This window comes from Paramacrobiotus metropolitanus, unplaced genomic scaffold (genome assembly GCF_019649055.1).
Source record: "Paramacrobiotus metropolitanus isolate TYO unplaced genomic scaffold, Prichtersi_v1.0 Parri_scaffold0000011, whole genome shotgun sequence".
Lineage (NCBI taxonomy): Eukaryota > Metazoa > Tardigrada > Eutardigrada > Parachela > Macrobiotidae > Paramacrobiotus > Paramacrobiotus metropolitanus.
Window position 1 is genome coordinate 146,026 of NW_026570231.1, and position 22,584 is coordinate 168,609.

Here is a 22,584-nt window from a genome sequence, read left to right on the forward strand (position 1 = left end):
GCCTAGTGGGGAATCATGACATATTGCGTCAACATGTTGCGATGGAAATCGTTCATTAAATAAAAAACAATCCAGAATATTGACATCAGCATCCTGAGCTAACGCATTATTTAAGAGGACGATAGTAAAATGCTACTAAAGCAAATTTGTCAGAAAAGTTTACAACGATTTTGGATCCGTAAAATCTGTTTGACAGTACGGCTACCAAGTACCAACGCTGGTAATTATCCACAGAAGTCAGCTACAATTTACTGTGTACAGTATATGCGTCTGAGCTTCCACAACCTTTCTGCCAAATAGTGGAATATGCATAAGGCAGTTGGCGAACGAGAAAGTTTAGATGATTTGCATAAAGAAATGCAAATTAAATTATTATTGGTTTCCGTTTGCTCACAGGATAATTTTCTACAGTCTGACAATGAGTTGTGTTACATTCACTTCCGGGAGCTAGCAAAACGCTTTGCGCAGATTTTTGTTGACTGTGCTGGCATTGACATGCATATGCTTTAATAGATGATACTTTTAATTTTGGCAATAATAATTATTATTATTGCGGTCGTTTATATAACTATGCGTAAAATTAGAGTATTTTAAACGTTTTGACTGCCCGGGCTGTGTTCCACATAAGTAATTTAAATCATTGAGCTTATCTTTTAAAACAAGCTGTATAAAGAGGTGAATTTAGCTTGGAATATAATTTGGTATAAGTAATATTTAAAAAACGAGCAAAAACGTATTAACCTTTGTGTTATCATTAATTATTATAGTTCCAAACGGAGAAGCCGGCATTTTTACAGTTTATGCAATGTCCGAATTATTCATACACAGCAGCGCCATCACAAATACGATTTGCTACAGGACCCATTGTGCTTTTCAAGTAGCTGGCAAATAGGTAACTGCGAACATTCAAGTGCCGAAGAAAGGTTGTGGGCACAAAGAGAGGATACGGCACAAAGCATATGAAAGCGGATTTGACTAGTTGAAGCTGGAAGACGTGATCAATAATTATCAGCTGAAACGATGCTACCGGAAATGCATTTAAGTAACCTTCCGCGTCCGATTTTTACCACACTTATACAGCAGCAAGCGTCCACTCTATAGCAGCTACAGTAAACAATGTTTTGCAACTTAATTTGTAGACAATATCTGTTTTCATATTTCGTAAATAATATCTTTGGTTCTGAATAGGATGTATGAAAGCAAAGAAGCTTACAAAATAATTTCAGGTAAAGGAATTTCTAAATTTATTAGATAACTGCGTTCTTTCTTCAGCTCCCGACACGTATTGTATTCTATATAAGTATGTGTCGGAGCACCACCAAAAATACGTATTTGTATATTAAGCAGGTACTGGCAGACAGGGTGACAGATAAGAAGTAGTAATCTGATTATGATGGTCTCAACAAAGACTGCAATGGTTTTCTGCTCCTACGATAACTCTCAGTAAAATATGATAAGATGAAGAGTAGAATTTTTTTCCCACTTGCACAAACACAGACAGACAAACATAATTTTATGATCAGTGAAAAGGCGAACTTATTTTTAAGGTTTTTTGGATACACCAAGTGGGCACTTCGGTCCGTAATGAAACCACAATAATTTATTGCACAAAAAATTAACGCATTGGTAACAAACCAAATTCCGTTTCTACGCAGCACAAGCTGGCAAAATATTAAAATGCTGCAAGCTAACGTCTGGCAAACTTAAAATTTAACAACGGGTAAAATTACTCAAAGCTGTTACAAATATGTAGTTGATAAACATTATCCCATGTTAAGACACAAAATTTAAGACAACAGTACAGAAAAGCTGCAACGATTTAGCTGCGCCAAAATTCCAACGCGAATAAAAATAAAACAATTGAAAAATGGAAAACATTCGCAAGTGGTTCTAGGCCGTAACGGTTTCTACTAAGGATTGCTTGATTAGTTCCCCGAAATCCAGTGTTCCAGTACTGACACTGGGTGAGGAAGAATCACCGGAAGTGCCTTCTGATGGGGAAGAAGTAAGATATGCACTGCCGTTCAGATCGTTCTCCCGTGAAGAGAGATTAACGAAAGAGATACTGGGCAATGTTGCAGGATAGACCGGCAGTTCCTCGGAAGAACTAAATTCCATAACCGGAGAGATCATACAGTTAGCTGTATTACGGTAAAAACAGGTGCCGGGTTCGTTCGACGATAGGTACTCGTTGTCTACTCCCGGATTATCTGAGATCGTCGTTGTAGATCTGCAACCAGAGCTAAATCAAGTTAACAATGCCGAAAACTAACATTTTTAAGAATTTGCGAAGGGAAGCGGAAAACTGCTAAAGTAGAAGTTTACGAAACAACCGCGACTACACCTGGAGACCTACAAATTGTATGCATTTTGTTTCGAAATACTACAAATCTGCAACTTTCGTCACGGTGCCCACTATGCAATAAATATTAGAGACTATCTTTATTAATAAACAGCACATGGCAGAAAAGACGTTGTATAACAGGAGTGCTTATTTTACAAGAAAAGCTTACGAGTCAATATCGTACACTGGCTGCATATGGTAATAGTCATAATTAGTTTGGCATCCATTGGTGTACGTGTTCATGATCATCGAAACAGAAGCGGCTTCTGACTCCACTGGGTACGAATTCGCGCTCTGGAGAGATGTATAGGCATAATCACACTGCAATCAAACGTAATCTTTAATTACAGCGCTCACTCCTGGAGCTGCACATTGATAAGAACAATTTGATCAACTATTTTGCGTTTTCCATCGTGCTGTACTGTTGGACTTACCGTACGACTATAATTACGTTTTAAACTCTTCTGACAATAATCTCTATATGCATCCGAGTAAGAGATTTATTGTTACAAAATTATTTTACTGAGTGGAACAAATGAGTACTAAGGCAAAACAGCGAAAAGTTTGTAAGCCATAAAAGCAAGATTAACCGACAACTGGGGAAAATTAGCCCTTACGGATTCCTTATTACTTACCTGGGATGTCTGCACATAAGGCTCGACGCGTTGATTACAAATGCCCGTGGAACTTGCGGGCGTAGTGGTGGCATCCGAAGCATTATAGCTCCCATACTCTTGTGAGATATCCGTCATTGTGAGATTACCTGACATTGTTATACGCGAAATTGTAGTCAAATAATGTGTTTTGACTCTAGTCGGGTTAAATTCTATGCGACCAAAGGCATTTTGGCACCCTTCTTTGGTACATCCGCACGGATAGGAATACCGGTCAACCTATAAGGTCAGTATCGATATGTTATGATTAATAATAAACACTTAATGCATACAAATGATCTAATATTAATTAACCTTACGTTTAAAAACCCTTTAGGATACGTTTTTTTTTTAAATTGATTGGGTTCGTAACTGTTGTTCAACCTTTCTTCTGTTTTGCGAAAAACCAACGTATTATTCTATGATTCTATACAACATGCGTATCTTCTTGGCAATTGCTCTACCAAACTACATTTTATTTTGTGCCACGCAGGTACATTAAACTATTAACTGGCCATAGACCGGCATAAATAATGTACCATACTTTTGCGTCATATTATCGGCATCGCATAATTGTGTACAATTTATTTTTAATTATGCTTACGCTAAGTTTATTTTGGCTGTTAGTGTTACTTTATATGTAATAGAATACAGTAATAAAATGTTTCGTGATACAATATACTTAAACGTAGACAGTATGGCATATTGCGTACATACAGAAATGAAACTGCGATGATATTAATCGTAAAATTTTATCAGTGTCCGCTTAAATAGGCTCTGCACCCGTACATCATTAAAACATTTTAGTAATTTGTTTTAACCAAGTTGCATAAATTATACGGTCGAATACATTCATTTTATACACGTATAAATCGAACGTGTGAGTGTTCATGGTGAGCGGCATAATCAGTAAATGATAACGGGGTTGTCCAGAATAAAGATGACGCGCAAAGCACTGGTAGTACCCAGATCGTTTGGATAAATTGGACTTTCAATCAATAATGCTAGTCGAATCAAGCCTCATGTAAATGAAACCATGATTCTACTTTACAGTTTGAATCGACCTTTCACTTCCGCTTTCATACGATGTTGGCGTACTGTGTCCATAGCGTAAAGTATGTGATAACTATATCTGTTGTCATCATCCTTAGGTTGCGCGCCCTGTGTAAGCTCCTGCGCGAGTCCTGTTTTTCAGGCGACGAAATCGTTCTCGTACTAAGAGACTGACCCAGTAAAGCAGAAACCGAAAGAAAATCGATTTAAAGAAGACTAAACGAGGGTTCAATCGAGGATATATGCAAAAGGACAGTACGACGATACTAGTCTTTCGAGCCCCACTGGAAACCCAGAAATATTGCACAAAGACAGCCCGATATGCCTATCTAAAATACTAAATATTACAAAAACTTCGCTTTTCTGAAATTTTTAGATTGCTGGTATGGTATATAAAGCAAAATATATTGTCGAATTCAAGTATGCATTTTCTCCGACTGTACTTTGTCAAAGGACAATACCGACACTCATAATCAGTGCAGGTTGCTGCAAATTTTAAGAGAAAGTAGCTAAAACTTTTAAAAATTATCTGAAAAATGTCTTATAATCTATGTCGAGTTCGGCTCAGCAATTATGATTAATTATAAAATTCAGTGCATTAGCAGCACATCCTGTAATTTATACTCATAAAACATTATCAGCCACTTCCGTTCTCGGTAATTGGTAGGTAAACTGATAAAGGTTTTACAGTAATTTTAGGTAATCTTATTTCAATTTCTAGCAATTTTATAACATAGAGGACTTACTTGGCAATTAATTTGGCCTAAGCTACAACTGCATTCAGCTGGGTTGCAGACGTTTTGGCATTGGCATCCACAAGCTATACAAAAAACACCGATGTAATAAGCAAAGAAATCTGCTGCTGGAATCTTTCAGAAATGTCAGAAACTTGTATACAAGTCACAAATAAAAAGTAAATTTTCTTAGGCCAGTAACATAATGATAAGAATTCATCCTTTCAGATCCTAAACAATGATCATTACTGTATTATAAAAAATAAATTGTTCATGCAAGAGCTTTTGTTACACTTCAACGATAATTAACACACCTTCTCGGGAATTGCGAATTGACTGGCAGTCGTTGCGCTCTGTTGTGTCAACCGGACAACCAGCTTCCTTTAGCAGATTTCTTCTCTGTCGAATTGAAATCGCAACCGGAAAACTGTACGCGTCTTCCGCTTCTTCGGATTCTTCCCCGTTTTCATCATCCTCATCCTCTTCCTCGTCCTCTTCTTCCTCGGGAGATTCTTCATCGGACTCTCGTAAAGCAACTTGTTGTCGTCGGATTAAATACTGCGTTCTGCTCGTCCGACATTCCTGCTCATGTTCGGCCAGGCTGAAATTCTTAACCGCGGAATGCTCATGGGTCATCCCTGAAAAATACGTCAGCTCAGTGTCAACCCATGTGATCATGAAAGTACAAAACAAATAGACACCGAGAAATGCGGAATAAATTGGAAACAGAATAGAGATAAACGTATTTTTGAAACAGCCCCAAAAAGCCACTGGTACAAGTTGTTGTGTCTATGTACTTCCTAAACGCACCGCTTACTGCACTTAACTAGAAATAGATCCAATCATCATCCAGAAACTACATGCTTTTCTTAAACTCACTCACGTTCTAATAGAACAGGAGCTACTACCCCGTTTATAACGTGCATTACCTTGGAGTATGTACAGTTCAAGAAAAGGAATTTTCGAAAAGCGTTGACTGCGATGAAATCATCAAATAATTAATTTGTACCAACTGTATCATCGACGTCTAAAGTACAACATCATTGCAGAACACTTTGGAAAGTAGTACCTAGCGTTACGCCTCCGGAACTTGGTACACAGGTGAATCCTTGAGTTCTTGGAAATAGATATACCGTAACGCCGGAAAACCGCACTGATTTTTTTCTTTTACACGATGGTTGCTCACAGGAAACGTCTGCAAACATAACACAAGTTACACAATGCGCTTGACTTTTATACTTTTCGAATATTATATTTTACGAAAATACCATGTACGTTACTGTAAATTAAACGCGATGAGAAATTTTCGTAGAAGGATGTCAGCAACCACTTGAGGACAAGGTGCAGTTTACACGGGAAATTATGAAGTTCATCTGAGGCTGTGTTTGCTTTTTTGAATCTGTGTCCTCAAATATACCCTCGTGTGAACTTAGCAACTCTCTCGAAACATTTCTGCGAGTAAGCCTATTCTATGCACGAGTGTCCATTTCATCGAAGATACAAATTCCATTATAAATTACGTAAAATTTCTTCCATTTTAAAACATTTTTAATATTCAAGGAAATACAAATACCGGTTGCGGATGTCGATGGAGCGCTGGGCACGTGGGTGCGGCCAGAGCCATTTGCAGAGCACGAAAGTAATCTGGCATCGCTCGTTCCTGGCGGCTGCCCGTCGACAGCCGAAGTATTATCGGGAAACGGAACGCAAAGTTGTTCCGATACTTCCTTGCTATTGTCCAGAGCCTCCTGGAGCTTCCGCTTCGGCATATTTTCGGAATATCATCAAATACCAGAAATCCAGAAGAAGTCTCATTGGCAGTTCAGTTAAATCTTGGCCATGGAGGATTTCTCATGGGCCACTTCCTGTGGTTGCCTTTGGATGACCATATCTTACACGGGCGGTTGACTTGGACATTGTCAGCCGAGCTTATCCAATCTAGAAATTAAGCATCTAATTTTTCCTTTCGATTATGATGTTCCTACATTTGGCGTAAAAGTCCTTGACATTTCAAATAGAGACCAAAGTTGCTGCTTAATGCGCCGTTCAACTAGCTGCAAGTTAAGCACACTAAATATATAACAACGTAGACGCATATTTGGAGAAAAGACTGCGCACGGAAAAGTGAGAGAGTTGACTAGCTGAAGGAGAGAGGCAGAGAGAGAGAGAGCAAAGAGAGAAACATGTAGATCGACCGAGCCAGTAGCCACACGCGTATTATATTGGATGCTGATGTACAATAATGCCGCACATGCGTATACAAATGTACAAATGTACGCATGCGGCATTTCGCGCTCGCAGTCTATTCAACCTAATTTTGCTTGTATAGATATAAAAAACAGTCTGCTTATGTTGCCTAATCAAAAACAACGGGATGTTAAATGTATCGTGTTGTTCTTACCGATCACAACACTTACAATTCTTTGGAAAATGAAGACGATTATTGCGGTGACTAATTCCTCCTTGCAGAGCTTCACACATAGCGCTACACAATCTCGTGATAATGCTCGTCAATGTTGATTAGATCAATACTTACAACTCGGCAGCGAGTGTGGCCACGGTGTATGACAAGCGATACGTATACAGTACATTCATGTAGGATGCCGTATTCAATTCTACGATGTGCTGCTCCTCGGAGTTTGCATTTGCCTTTACGAAAGTCTACTATCGCGCAAAGTGGTTAAACCAGTGGAGAAATATACGGCAAACAGCGACGAATGACGTCCGCTCCGTCGTTTCTGCCGTTCATTCGGCAACTGGTTTGGCCAGCAGAGTAATCGGTCTCGTTTTGCGCTATAATTTTCGACAGAATGAATCAAAATATACTACGGTACTCTAGTGCCGCAGTACTACGTTTAGACGGCAAAGCGCAAGTTCAGACGAGATTTGTTGCAAATCATATGTCCCAAGCGATGTTTGAAACGTGTTATGGTATATGATACTCGTTTACAAAGCAGAAGCTGGGGTCGCCGAGAATAATTGTTTATACGGTATCCATATCTGATTTGCGCGCCGAAATTTTATGAACGGTGCGCTAATTTAATTCAGTAACCTGAAGACAATACCACTAAAAATTTAAAGCTGCTTATTTCAACGTTAACTAATGACTTACAGAATGCATGCAGATATTAGTACAGTACTGTTAGTACTGTACATACTACTGTAAGTCTTGTCCGACCAATATCACAATGTCATCAGAGTCAGATATTTTGTTTGTATTAATATGTCTACTAAACAATGAAAATACGAAATTTATATAACACTGTATAATTGTAAGGAAAAATTAATAACAAAAATGGCCAGAAAGCGCTATCTTACTATTATCTGTACATGCCGGAAACTCTCTCTTTAAATCAATCTTACAGTGCACGTACAATCAACATGCTACTACGCACCAGTGAAAGTTCTTCCTGGTTGCTGGCTCTGTAAGATTAATACTTATTAATCGAACACTTATGTGTTTGCAAGCATCAAAGAAGAGACATGAGGAACGGGGGGATGGATACTGCGAATAGGGCACGCATTTTCGGGAGCGGCTACATTAGAGCTCCCCTAATTACGCACAACTGAATATTGCTTGCATTTTGGAGTTCTGGATAACATTAACTGTACAATTTACATATCGTAAATTTTACGATTTTGCAGTTGCTTCGCACATTATTAATAGCGCGCGCAATGCATTGGTAGAAACTTGGAACATCCTTCCAACCACGATTTTCTTTAGGTTGTACTTTATTCCGAGTAAAACAGTTTGTAAAAAATACGTTAGCTAAACGTTAGTTAAAGGCCAAAATTCGAACACTGTTCGAATTTTGGCCTTTAACTAACGTTTAATTAACGTATTTTTTACAAACTGTTTTACTCGGGTATTGTATCATGACCGAAAACATTGAAGAATGTTCATTGACTGTGATACCGAAAACGTTTTTGCAATGGAAAAATTATAATAAATAAATCTTAATGTATAGATATGTTTGATGTTATACAGCTATGTTAACGTTTCGTGAGGAAATGAGTTTGCAAAGTTTGGAACTAACGGTTAAACCATGGTAAGTTTGTGGTATTGAGCAAAGAAAAAGGGATGTAAGTTGTACGAGTTAAAAAGTACAGATCACAATGCTAGGAAATGGTTGAAGGTGTTCCACCAGTGCCGCTTTTGCACCAAAGCAACTGATTAAAGGCAGTGCCATAGTTCAGACTGTTGGACGATATAATTAGCATGGTGCTTAAAAATTATATATATATATATATATATATATATATATATATATATATATATATATATATATATATATATATATATATATACCACGGTATGCAATAATAAATCTGAGTTTTAAAACTTCCTGTTACCTGCGTGAAAAATTTTTCATGCTCAGAAAATTTGTTAAAAAAGTGCAAGCTGCTATAGTTGTTTGTAGCTAGAATGCCGTTTTATTGCCAGGTGTATTGTACATGTGTGTCCGTGAAGGGTTGCTTACAATTAATTTCCCGCACAAATCATGAGCGTGGAACGTGCACCAGCCTTGCTCCCTAACCATCCTACTAGATTCTTTACAGACTGCGTTAACAGGAAAAGGATAATTTAATGTATATTCGTCTTAGCCAGTAATCACCTTTTTATCTCCTTTAAAATGCTTAAATAGTTATTCATAAAATAATTTTGTTTATTAGTTATAAAGCTGAGTATGGAGAATCCATTTCTATTTTCTCCCAGACGGGGGCTTCCTAACAACAAATTGCTAACGAATACTTATTATTTGTACACAATATCCGTTATAGATATTGTCTGTCCTACTGTAATCTTAAGATCTGCTCTTTAAAAAACAGCAAACTAAAGCAGTTTGTGGCACGGTGCAAGCCGGTATTACAGAATACTTCTAATTTATGCCTGGAGCACAATGGAGCTGTCCAGCAAATTGCCTCAAGAGCCGTTTTTCGCGCATTTACTGAGTATTCGACACTTTTTCATTTGTCTATGGTTTTCACGGTGTGGGATCTACCTGAATTTTTACTGTAAATATGGAAATATGTAGAGAGACCGGATTTACTGTTGCACTGAAGCGAATTTAATCTGTTACTCTAATTTTATCTTTGCTGATAACGAAGCTTATAATCTGTGCAGGCTTGCACCTGCGCAGCAATTTTGCAAATTGAGTTCAAAGTTTGCTGCTAAGTGATTTTTTATGCTAACAAGTCGCACACGAAAATGCCACTAAATTTCGTTAGATTCGGCGAGTTTGGGGAGAAGGACGAATTAGTTTTGATTTACACGTCTATCCGACGGTCGCTTATTACAACCGGAGGTGTACAGATTGGCTTGGCGATCATTGAACTGATTTCCGCCATAATACTAGGTTCGTTGCTAAAAATTAATACCAATTATTACTGAGCATTAAAAATGGATCCCCATTAAAATGCATCATTTATATGCTTGTATCTGTACTTTGCAAAGACTGATAGTTAGCGGTTTTTATAATTTATTGTAGCTACTTCGAAGTATAGCACATACTGTATTCCAGCTGTACAGCCGAAATTTCATGAGCTTACAGCCTATTCTACTAGCCGCTGCATAACATTTTTTGGTGCTGCTCATATGCTCCACTGGCAAAAGTAAACTTCATCTAGGTTTCTGGGAAAGTGTTAGTTGACTGAAAAAGGTTTTACTTTATGATGTATAATAATCTTATACTGTCATTTTAACCGGAATTATAGTACTTCAGGAGCTACGGAGCCTGTACAAAATTGTCGTTCTCCTGACAGCAGCCACTAAAGTAGTTTGTGGGGAAACAATTTTCTTTAATAAAGTGATTGCATTTTATTGCAGAATTTCATAGTAATCAATACAAGGATGGCGATACAAAAAATGATGTCGAAAAATACAACACTATCGACAATCCTACAGCCGGACATGTCTTCGGTTACATAACCATTCTAACCATGTTGTTAACCGGGGCATTAGGAATATTCTTCGGATTCTTATGCCGCATGATAAACTCCATTCAAATGATTGCACCCCAAGTGAAAAAAGCTAAAGCCCTGGCCAGAACGTATATGTGTTTCCTGGCGGGACTTTTTATAGTCGCTGCGGTCACGGTCGGGCTGGAATTATTCTCGATGATCAGCTTCCGTACTCTGCCGACAGCAAACGAGGAAATTCCTAAACATTTTCCTTTCTCGTCAGCCATGATCATCGTGTTTTGCTGTGCAAATTTTCTTTTCGGCATTGTTCCATTATGCGGACTGTATCATAATGTAGCATCGTTGTCTGAAGAGGAAAAATCTTTAGCCAAATAGCTTCCATACATGCATGTACCGACCGACTTTCCTGGTGATCCCAGGAGTGAACTGTGCAGTATTGTGATGCAGTTTTAAACTGTTACAGTAGTTGTAGACATTTGTTACGTATATTGTGCAATAGTGTCGCTTACAATTAGAATATACGCTTATTATTGTTATTATTAAATTGTTAACCCGGTCCACTACAGTTAGATGTTACTGTAATTTGAACTGCTTGCGTCGATACTAGTCGTCGTAGAACGCGAGCAGGGATCTTACTGGTTACTGGTTAGTGCAGCTGAAGATGAGAATATGTACATCGTTGGAGAACTTTAACTTTGGGGAACCGGCAGCGCGTTATTGTTGCATTATTATATATATTATTAAGTTGTGAGACTGGTTTGTGTATTTGACAAGGTTTGTATTTGACAAGGTTTTTTCAGTGTTTTTTTATTACCGGTACGCCTATTGAAAATGCCTACGGCAGTACACCTGTTGCCGTGCTTGCGGTATCAGTCGAGTTTATCCAGCATATCTCACTAAAAATTCGAAAATGTGTAACATCCTTGAGCTTCTTCCGGCACTGCATGCTATGGTCAGCGAATTTCGTCTTGGTGCTGTACAATACACCAGCACAGCGAAGGCCGCATTCTCTAAGTGCCATAATAAACTTGTCACAGGTGTGGGCGGTGAATCATGGCTGACATGAAATATATGTAACCACCGCGGGAGGCATTTGGTGTTTCTCACAGCGAGTGGATCCCATATGTTTATAGGGCTAATTTTATTTTGACACATTTTTTTGGATAGAGTTTCATGACTGCTAGTCAGTCCGTTATCATCCCCTTGGGCCTCCGGACTTTTTGGGGTCTAGCTAAGCATTCAGATCTTGGATGAATTGCCGATAGTTGCACTATCCCTTATCAAGAGAAATTTTAACTTTTGTTGGAAACTTTGAGCCAATTTTGGTTGTGTGAAATGCCCCCGAAGAAAGATGCCCCTAGCAAAAAGACCGTCGACAAGCAGAAAGCTAAAATAGTTGAGGTACTTCCTCCGATTTGCCAAATCCTGGAACTTTTTCTGGCTCATAGACCGTGTGAAAATACGTTTTAGGATAAAACGTTTGGATTGAAAAACAAAAAGGGAAATAAGCAGCAAAAGTACATCGAGCAAGTCCAGAAACAAGTCACGACGAAACCTGTTCGGAGAGTCGTAAGTTTTTCACTGATTTCTTTTGGCTTACCTTTTCAAGTTTTCTTACCTACTTGGCTCTTTCCGTTGCATATCTGGTTAAAGTTTAATTAAGTTATAAATATTTTGCATTAGGATCCTCTTGACGCTACGAAGGATAAGAAAGAAAAAGAGAAGGAGAAGGCGGAGGAACTGAAAACACTTTTTAAACCCGTTATCGCTCAGCAAAAAGTCGCGAAAGGTATGTACGTGTACGTGTTCGCTTACCTGACTTGTAACTTGTAAGTAAGTTGGCTACAAACCTACACGTTAATCCATGGTTGTTCGCAGATGTCGATCCGAAGTCCGTTTTATGTGCGTTTTTCAAAGTGGGACAGTGTGGCAAGGGCGACAAATGTAAATTTTCCCATAATTTGGAAGTTGAACGCAAAACGGAAAAGCGGAATATCTATTCGGATTCGAGAGATAACGAGAAAGGTTGGTGGTTTTGTAAATATTCGTAATGTTTTGTGATGTTTTATAATCTAATATTTGTTTGTTTGTTCGCATTAATAGTGCGTAGCTGCTAAATTTGGTATCAAACCGGATAGTGGATGGTGCTCAGATAATCCTCTTTTCCTGCATGGGATGTTTTATGTTCATATTGTTTTATAGTGGATTGTTAGTCCGACGAAGCTGCGCAATAAATTTGTGAAAGTGTTCAAACTTGTTACTTGATTTAGTATACAAAGCATGTATTTTATACAGATGAAGGAATGGAAAATTGGGACGACGAGAAACTGCAGGATGTTGTCAACAAAAAGCACGGCGAGGAAGAGGCACTGAAGCCCAAAACTGACATAGTATGGCGCTTTGAAGTTTTCAATCATGGTTTTCTGAACGGACTATCTGCGTTTCTGTTTTTTCGGAAGCATATAAGCGAAAGTTCTCAATGGTATTGTATTATATTTTCAGGTATGCAAGTTTTTTCTGCAAGCGATCGAGGAGAGCAAATATGGCTGGTTCTGGGAATGTCCAAATGGTGGAGATAAATGTATTTACAAGTACGGTAATCGATTGGTGACTCTGATCACTTAATGGGTTACATGATGCTGCGATTTTGACCGGTAGACATGCTCTTCCTCCCGGATTTGTACTGAAAAAAGATAAGAAGAAAATGGACGAACAGCTGGAAACGATATCTTTGGAGGACCTTATTGAGAAAGAGGTACGCTCACTACGCTGGTATCGTCGCTGTCTTATCATGTCTTAAGAGTTTATTTTGATAATTAACACAATGTTTTTTCTGTTTTAGCGAGCTGCGTTAGGAGGAAATCTGACGAAAGTTACGCTAGAATCTTTTAAAGCATGGAAAACCAAGAAGGTAATCATCATTTTAATTATGTTTTAGTGTGCTGTAGACTTGCAAAATCATGGTTTAGTTAATAGTGGTAGTTTTAAGTAGTTATGTATGAGTAGTTTAATTTACAGTGCTTTCGAGTAGACTGGTTCTGATACATGCGTTTGTCTGGGCAAGATATAATTTGTTCTTTTTGGTTGGCTGCGGAATCGGTATAAATGTAATTCGAAATTGTAGCGAAAGGAACGTATTGAGAAAATGGAAGCCGACAAAAAGCGAAAGGAAAACGAATTCCAAGCGGGGCGGCTCAACGGGGTAAGTTTCGCTTCGAAAAAGGTTTGGATTTGCTGGAGCAAATTATTGACAATTTTGATTTTGATAGCTCTCTGGACGTGACATGTTTACTTTTCGACCGGAATTGGCTGGTGAAGATGACGATGAAGCGGATGATACTGTTTACAAACACGAAGATGACGTACGTTAAATACCTCACCTTTGATTTAATCGTTAGTCGATAGGAGTACTTACAATCTAATCATTCTAATGTATTCGAATAGTGAAGTATGATAGTGTGGTCTGTAAGGTCTTTACGTAATACGTACTCTGTAGACTCTGTTTTTACTCTAAGACTGTACTTTTACAAAGAAATGGTGCATAATTATTATTATTTTATATAGATAGATTGTACAAGTACTAGCTAAAGCGCATGGTTAAATTTCAGATTGAATCGGCTCAGTCTGTTAATTGTTAGGGATTTGTGGATAGGAAATTATTTTTCGGTGTGCTTACTTACTTTTTGTTTCTATATGCCGTTCTTGGAGGTCTGTCTTGGCACGATATTCAGAGAATGTCTGATGCTAACGGTAAAATGTTTCAGGAAGACGAGGAGAATTATATGGCCAAAGATATCGATGAGTCATTGTTTGTCGAAGAAGAAGTGGATGGAACTGGGACTATTTCTGCTACGACTATCAGGAGCGGCGTTACTAGTCACCTTCCCGACCTTGAAGCGGCGTCCACGCCGTCCACTTCGAAAGACACTATTGGCACGGATGTTGTGATAGTGGACGATGTTCCTGTTGATACCGAATTGTTTGACGAAGAAGATGATGAAGTTTCGGATGAGGAGGTTTCCGATGATGGCGAGGATGAAGAGGGATCAGAAACTCAGGAAAATAATGAAAAAGAGAATTCGAGATAACTGTGTGTAACGTCACGGAAATTGTCTGAAAGAGCGAAATTACGTACCGTCTACCGAAAGTCTTTACTTGCGAATTACTTATCCGTTACTGATTGTTTAAGCGTGGCTGTCTAACAGTTACGTGACTTACGTCGGTCCTTTATGTTTTATGCAAACAGTGTCGTTCAAATTTGAAATTTGAAGATTCATTATGTGGAAGATATTTCAAGAACATTTGAATGGGGACATGGAATTAGAAACAGAAAATGCATGAAAATGAAAACACATCAGCTTACAAGTAAGGTAATGTCATAAAGTTTTGCCCCCGGACTGTGGTATTGTGTGGTTATTTTATTCTAATCGCAATATTACGGACAAGAAATCAGCATGGAATGGACGGTTAAAGCGTTACAGTTTGAATTTTCATCGATGTCAAATCGTGTTTTTTTGTTTGTACTTATTTTCACTTTACAAATAAACAGACAAAGTACGTATTTTAAAAAGTGTAAATTAAATTCACCACAGGACAACGACACTAAGCAACGAAATGTCATACGAAAAATTTAGTTAAGTACTGTTATAAGTAACGAGTCAGCGACAATATTTTAAGTAAGTAATTAAGTAGTACTGTAGAATGTAGATACTGTATCTATATTAAAGGTTAAAGCACGTAACTAGGTACGGTGCAAATAGCTGTTTTGTGCACCATCGTGCAAACCGCATATAGAAACAACTTCCCTTTTATGAAATGCTTACTTACTGAACTACATGGTTTTATAGTTTAATTTGCTCGTTAGAGACAATAAAATAGATAATCTGGACAATAAAAAATACTTCGATCGACTTACTGGATTTTGACGATCATTATTACTGTAATATTTTCTACCCGGTAGTGGGTAGATACTGTGAGTCTGAAGCAAATCAACTTTTTTAATCGATTATATTGCTTATTTCAGGAAATTTTCGATCAACGAAGCAATTTTAATAGGATGGTAGAAAATAAGAAAAATAAGAGACGTTTTGATGGTTTGTACATCATACATACAGAGCCGGGGTTTGCACTGTGCGCTGAATGGGACAGCCACTTAATCGATGAATTTGGCATGAGTCATCGTGACGTATGGGAGTAGGATCATACGCCGGATGTACGTACGGATGCTGACTGTCCGCCTTCCACCTGCAACATAACGGATAATCTAGCCAATCTCTTCTGTGATTTGCTGTTCTCTTTTACTAGCGATGTATATGATGTCATAACGCGAAGTCTATATAAGTCCCTGTTACTTCTAATATCGGCATCAGTAGTCTGAGATTTGCTTCTGAGACTGCTTCCTAATTACAATTTCCTAGCGTTGTGAACTGTGATGTGAATTGGATAAAGAGACAGCAATACTTGTTCCTTCTGAAGTGCATAGTTGTTCCCGGATTATCGCTTAGAATACAGGTTTGCTCGTGACACAATCGTCCTAGCTCTTGCCGATCCTCACAGGACTTACGACCGAAAGTTGTGGTAGCTTGTTCCTGAGGGATTCCTGACTCGTGTTCCTGAATCGTTCGTCTTATTTCCACCATAGTTCTTCTGTTACAGTTTGAGAGTACGAGTGCCTACCGATTGAGCATTACAGGCGTGGAAGAGTAAAGATTGTTCATGGAGCCTTAAACGGCGTGAACGCTTATACACGACATGGCGCCCACCGGTGTCTTTTAATTTTCCCGATGTAACAGAAAATTATTGGTAGAAAGTTTGGTAGTAATTTACAGTAAAAGTGGTCCGTTTTTGAAAGGCGTCGAACCGCAAAGGTACGCCGAAGGAGGTCAGCGTTCCAGATCTGGCCTAGTTAATTTATTTTCAGCGAGCTTCCTCGCAATTGTGAGCTTCCTCACTGGTGAGCTTCCTCGCCAATTAAATTAATTGCTTAATTTAAATTGGACCGTAGGAAAAACAGTCGAAACCTCAAAGGTCGGCTGTGTTAAGTAAAACTAGTACTGTGTGGGTAATTTCCGGGTTGTCTGCGCAAAGCAGTAACCGCGGCGAATAAAGCGTAATCTGCAGTGTCAGTGTACCTGGCCTGCAGATAGAGCAGATAGTAAGCACCGAGCCATTGTCAGTGGCCAGGTGAGATAACGATCTCCAGCAGACTGATAAAGGCAAGCCGCAAGCGGTAGCCAGAAGCAGCAGCTAGAGAGAGTTGACCGTAAAAAAGGTAAACACCGGCAAACGGTGATTGACCTGTGAATTTTAAATTACAGCAGCACGCAAAGTGCAGCTGTGTAATTTTCGAATTTGCTACAGTCGAAACCGCAAAGGTCGACTGTGTTTAAAACTCACTTAACAATTCAAACCTAAAAGGAGGATTGGGAAGTGACGTAGTAGTAATTGCACAATTGCAATTTAAGAAACAGTAGCACAATCGCTGCTGTACGTATTATTTTAAATAGCCGCAAAGGTTAATTTTAAAATAAAAGCAAAATGTCGGGCGGTTCGATTCCTAGAAATCGCCCACCACCGCGTAAAATCCCAGACAACAAAGTGATTATTGGGGCGTACGATGGGTCGAGAGCCCAGACAAGGTTCAAATTTAACGCAAAAGAAATTCCGTTAAATTTGATGTACTTTGCTCTTAATGTTGAACCACCAGAAGCACAAGATGCATTCTGTGGGAAGTCATGGATTGATTATCAGGAAATCAGGCGGTACTTAAATTCCAAAACGAGATTGCCAGCACATTTTAAACCTTGGATCGAGTACGAGGGATGTATCCCTGAAGCTTACCTGGACATCACTGATGAGCAGTTTAAAGCGGCTGTGCAGGATGCAAACAGGTGGCTGCCAGAATACACGGAAGATTTGAACAGACGAAGAGAGGCGGCCCAAGCTGCACTTACAGCGTCGAAAGCATCCGGAAAAACTCCAAAAAAACAGGCAGCAAATGAGCGCGTCACGCGCGGTGCCAAGGAAAAAGTTCCAGCCCAGGCATCTGGTGCGATATTGGATGAACCCATATCGGAGACTCCAAGTGTGGCTGAGAGCCAGATGGAACCCCAGTCGTCCCAGTCGGGCAACAATTTGATAGCGCTGTCGGCTGCAGATAAGGCGGATATTTCGGAGGGATCAGAAACAAGAGCAAGTAAAAGCATTCGAGGTGGAACAATGACATTCCACCCGGCACAACTAAAATTACACAGTTTTGTGTCAGAAAAGGATTTCGAACAACCTGATGAAGACTTCCTTACTCAAGCTAGGGAAGTCGATGAGCAGTTAGCTGCGGCAGAAACTGACCAGGACGTGGGCTTGATAGTCCGGCAAACTATGCCCGTATTGATCCAAAGTCTCCGCACGCTCATCGCATCTACAAAAACAAAAGTAGATGAAATGGGCAATGCAATGTCTTTAGACGCTCGTGTAGATGCGGAGCGAAACGAAAAATTGAAATTTCAAAACGATTTCAATGAAATGCGTATTAAATTTGAAAATGAACAAACAGAAAATGACAGATTGGCCAACGAAATACGCATAGCGAATGATAATTTGCATGCTTTAAGACAAGCCAACAGAAACGCGGAAACCGCGTTTAATGCAGTGAAAGATGAGCGCGATACTTTAACAGACACGAATCGTAATTTTGAAAAACAGCTGGAAGATGCTCAGAGAGATCTTTCAAACGCGAAAGCTACGATTGATGACCTCAGTGCTCATCCAACACCGGATACAGCAAAACAGATCGTGGATTTAGACCAAAAATTGAATAAAGCACTGAGGGATTTGTCCGCCGAAAAAGATGCGCACAAAGTCACAAATAAAAAACTGACTGACGAGCAGAATTTGTCCACAAAACTCACCAAAGATTTGGAAGATGAAAAGAAGCGGGCTAAAGATGCGGAAGACTCTCTACAGCGTGAACTCACACAAGCGAGAGTGCAGCTGAATAACAAGTCTTCGGTCGGCCCGATGCATATTCCCAAGGAAAAGGATGATTCGTCCCAAAAGGAAATTGAGAGGTTGCAGGGTCTGTTGACCACAGAGCGAGAGAATGTTCAAAAGGCCCAAAAGGAATTAAAAGATTCGAAAAAGGACAAAAGATGTGATAATTGTGAGAACGCGATTCAAGCGAAAAATACAGCACAGGCTGATGCATATGAAAAGTCTGAGAGGTGTAATCGGCTATATGAAGAAAATGCGCAATGCCGAAAGGAATGGCATGAAAAACAAGACCAACTTACCAAAATGGAAGTGGACCTAAAGCAAGCGTATGACGAACTTCGTCGGCTTCGAAATACAGATGCTGCTCTTGGCGGCGGCGAAGGATACTTTCAAGGGGAAGCGCCAGTAGCAACAGGAGACGTATTTCGTCCTTCCGCCTTTACACCATTTAATCCCCAAAATTTCTCGTCATACGTGGATCAGCCTATAGCTACTGGCAGTAATCCGGCTGGCATCTTACGCAGGCCTAGACAGGAATCACGAGTCGAATTCTCGGAGGCTCAGACCATGCTGCGTTCATCGTCAGAAAGTCAAATTCCAAGGGAAACGGCACCTGCCAAACAGAGGAAAAATGGCTCAACAGATTTACGCCAGCAAATTCTGAAAAGAACAGCTGACGAATCTAGTCGCCAGATGCGAGGAACAGAAAATAGGGACAGTTCCGATACAGAAAATGAATTGATGGATGATGCCCTGATGGAGGATGAACACCGTCGCCCCAGTAGCACGGCCAGCAATGAGTCTATGTCCAGAAATCCTCAGCTGGAGGAATGGTTGAACAAACAGACCCAAATTTCGGATAGAACGACGCTGACACAAGAAAGCGTTGTTGAACTCCTAGCAAAATTTGTGGAAAAAGACAGCGATAAAACAGTAGGAGCCATGAAGTTACTTGCCTTTGATGATGCTCACCCGGAAAAAATCCAAAGATGGCTCATGAATGTTGAACAATGCAGAGCCACAAATAATTGGAATGATGAAACAATGTGTCGCAGAGTAATCGGCGCATTCACCGGTCCGTCCTTTCAATGGTTTGAAAAATTCTGGAAGGACAATAAAGGCAAATCGTGGTTAGATTTCTTTAAGCCGGCTATTGTAGAGCACTTTAACGGCTCTCTTTCTAAAGCCGATATTCGCCGGAAAATGAATAACCGCAAATTGGAGTTCTATGAACCAGTTCGTGCTTACCTTGATAGCTTCCTCCCATGGTTCGAAGAATTAAAAGTATCCGATGAGGAACAAGTTGAAGCACTCCTAGAGGGCGTACAGGAGCACAGACCGGCGTGGTTTCGCGAAATATATAACGCAGCGCCTAAAAATTACACCGAATTTGAAAAGAAACTACAAGAGTGTGAGAAGCTATGGAAGCGTATGAATAAAGATAAAAAAGCTCCCGAGTCAACTCAGAGAAATGCTCCTGCTGAACCGAGAAGCGCCGGCAATAATAATAATAATAATTCGAATTATGAGTATCGAGGCGGCCGTGGTGGCTCGTCGCAAAGAGGAAATTATTATTCGAACCGGGGAGGCAAGGGAAATTATGGGAATAATCGCGGTGGATATTCCCGCTCGTATACGGAGACAGTGATTCCTCAGCCGCAGAATTCGGTGGCTCCTGTGCAGCCTGTCCTGAATGTGCCCCAGCCGCAGTTTGTCCCTGTCCCGGTGTTTCAACAGCCGCAATATGTTGAGCAACAACACCCGGTGCAATTTGCGCAGACCTTCCCGCAACCAATTCCTATGCAGGCTCCTATGCCTGTTCCTATGCAGATGATGAATCCAATGATGCCGGTTATGCAGCCTCAGTTTCAGCAACCGGTGCAGAATTTCGATCAGCAGTACCAACAGAATGGCCCTGCGAATAACAACAATTATGATGGCGGTAATAATCGTGGAAATTACCGAAATAATAATAATAATTACCGCGGACGAGGTGGCTATAACAACAATAATAATCGACAGCAAAATAACCAAAATTATCGGCAAAATCAGCAGGCCGGTGGTCAGCCTCCGTTTGATGAACGAAATATCCTGAAAGATAAATGGCGAACAAATCGTGGTGTCGAAATCTGTTTTCGCTGTCATGGTCTGCACCCGGCTGCAGGCTGCACGAATCAGTTTGTCCTGCCTCGACAGTATGAGCCGTCTGCAGAATTGTTGGCTCGATACAACAACCCGCAGCAGCAAATTAATATGATGGAGTTAGACTTGCCTGCTGGTTTGACTTCCCCGACGCCGCAGTGTAACAAAATGGAAGTCCAGGATTTTTCGCAATACCCATTAGCGGATCACGTTTGCTTGTTGCCGACGCTTGATGCCCAAGCTTGGTATTCTGTAATTGACATAAATTATCAGAAAGTAAAAACCATGCTGGACACTGGCTCTAGCATTTCTGTTATGTCTTTAAAAATGGCGAAAGATTTAAAATTAAATATTCATCGCTGCCCCGATCATATTAAGGGCAGGGTTGTACATACGGCTTACCAGGGAAGACAGTTGATTGAACCGTTATCGGTGGTGGTCACCATCCATGAATTTGGGATGGCTTTTGAGCACGCAATGCTTGTGAGTTCCACTTTTGATAGGGACCACGTTGTTTTAGGTTTAGACTTTTTAGCTACAAAGCCTTTTATTTTAGATATGAACACTATGACTTGGCGTCTTTCCGTAGACAGTCTAACGCTCCGGCATTCTTTCGCCGCGAAACTCACCTGATGTCGGACGTCATTAGGTCACATGATTTTGATCCGTTAATTCCTGTGGGAGTTAAGCCGTCTCCCGCAATTCCCGCGTTGATGCTAACAGAGCGTATTGGTGTCGCTAAAGAAGCAAAATTTGTGCCATATGAGTCTGCACATTTAATTTTGGCAAAAGCTGACCCAGAAATTTGTATCCTACACTTACAAAAAGCGAAGCAGGAGTGGCCGCGCCCAGTCGCGCCACCACCAGTGACTAAAGTGGCTGATGCCCCGGTGAAAACGGAAGGTAAACGAATTGTGCCTGTGCAGTCGGTGCCGACCAAAAAGGGATCCGACCAGCGTGATGAAGAGTTTGTGCGCAGTGTAGTACAGGAGATGATTCGTCAATATCTCCCTAGAGCAGCTTCCGTCGTGGATGAACCCGTTCGTCCTGCAATTAAGCAAGAGATTAAGACGGAGAAAAACCCAGAACCAAGTCTAGTTCGTGGGGGAGGCGGTGAAACAATTGTAAATAGTATGCAGTCAAGTTCGCGGGGGAGAGAACAGGCGTCTTCCCAGCCGCCAATTAAAAGGAAAAACTTTTGCAGCCGTCGCCGGCGAGTAGCACAAGTACCTCAACTTCGGCATCGATTAGTCCTGTGCCTACTTCCAGCTCCAGTCAAGTTCGTGGGGGTGACGACTCCCTGCAACTGCCAATCCAAATTTCGTCAGTGGACGCAGTATTAAAGCAGCATCCTGCAGCAAAATATCATTACATGGGTGTCATGGAAAAATCAGTGAAGGTTGTTGAATGTCTTAGTATGGACAATAAGCTGTTAAATGTTATACCTGTTGAGCGTGACCGCAGAGATGTAGACGAAGTCCACGATTATCCGTCTTACATGGCACGCAATCCAGAGTTGAAGAAGTGGATGACGCCGATGGATAGGCCACAGGATAAACAGTTGTTTCCATCGGAACAACGTTTCAGAGATCCACAGTTTTGGCGTGAAACTCAGCAGCAGTGTGTTGATAGCCGGATGTGGTATAAAATGTACAAAAAACCGTCGCACGCTAATACAAATTTTACCAAATACGAGATCAACAGATTTGTCATATGCGAAGGGATTTTATGTAGAGTACCTGATCAT

The 22,584-nt window shown here is 40.2% G+C and overlaps 3 protein-coding genes across 6 annotated transcripts; 2 read left to right on the forward strand and 1 right to left on the reverse strand.

The window, feature by feature from the left end:
* Positions 1-1,528: 1,528 nt before the first annotated feature.
* LOC129583554 (cysteine/serine-rich nuclear protein 3-like) lies at positions 1,529-7,433 on the reverse strand. 4 transcript variants are annotated; one of them, XM_055475383.1, is made up of 9 exons: positions 7,321-7,336; positions 7,202-7,269; positions 6,358-6,722; positions 5,854-5,979; positions 5,099-5,422; positions 4,797-4,870; positions 2,980-3,237; positions 2,514-2,665; positions 1,532-2,230 (listed from the first exon to the last, which is right to left on the reverse strand). In XM_055475383.1, the coding sequence occupies exons 3-9, from the start codon at positions 6,551-6,553 to the stop codon at positions 1,891-1,893; spliced, it is 1,470 nt and encodes a 489-aa protein (XP_055331358.1). In that variant the 5' UTR covers positions 6,554-6,722; positions 7,202-7,269; positions 7,321-7,336; the 3' UTR covers positions 1,532-1,890. The 4 variants fall into 4 exon arrangements, with proteins under 4 accessions (XP_055331359.1, XP_055331358.1, XP_055331356.1 ...); XM_055475384.1 differs by having other exon boundaries at positions 1,529-2,230; positions 2,529-2,665; positions 7,202-7,433; XM_055475381.1 differs by having other exon boundaries at positions 7,202-7,432.
* A 2,343-nt stretch (positions 7,434-9,776) lies between these two features.
* Positions 9,777-11,262, forward strand: LOC129583503 (uncharacterized). The gene is made up of 2 exons (XM_055475294.1): positions 9,777-10,141; positions 10,612-11,262. The coding sequence occupies exons 1-2, from the start codon at positions 9,994-9,996 to the stop codon at positions 11,079-11,081; spliced, it is 618 nt and encodes a 205-aa protein (XP_055331269.1). The 5' UTR covers positions 9,777-9,993; the 3' UTR covers positions 11,082-11,262.
* Positions 11,263-11,847: 585 nt separating this feature from the next.
* Positions 11,848-15,019, forward strand: LOC129583502 (zinc finger CCCH domain-containing protein 15-like). The gene is made up of 11 exons (XM_055475293.1): positions 11,848-12,107; positions 12,177-12,275; positions 12,390-12,495; positions 12,585-12,731; positions 13,002-13,096; positions 13,209-13,297; positions 13,365-13,461; positions 13,549-13,617; positions 13,831-13,908; positions 13,976-14,068; positions 14,471-15,019. The coding sequence occupies exons 1-11, from the start codon at positions 12,042-12,044 to the stop codon at positions 14,792-14,794; spliced, it is 1,263 nt and encodes a 420-aa protein (XP_055331268.1). The 5' UTR covers positions 11,848-12,041; the 3' UTR covers positions 14,795-15,019.
* The last annotated feature ends 7,565 nt before the right edge of the window (positions 15,020-22,584 follow it).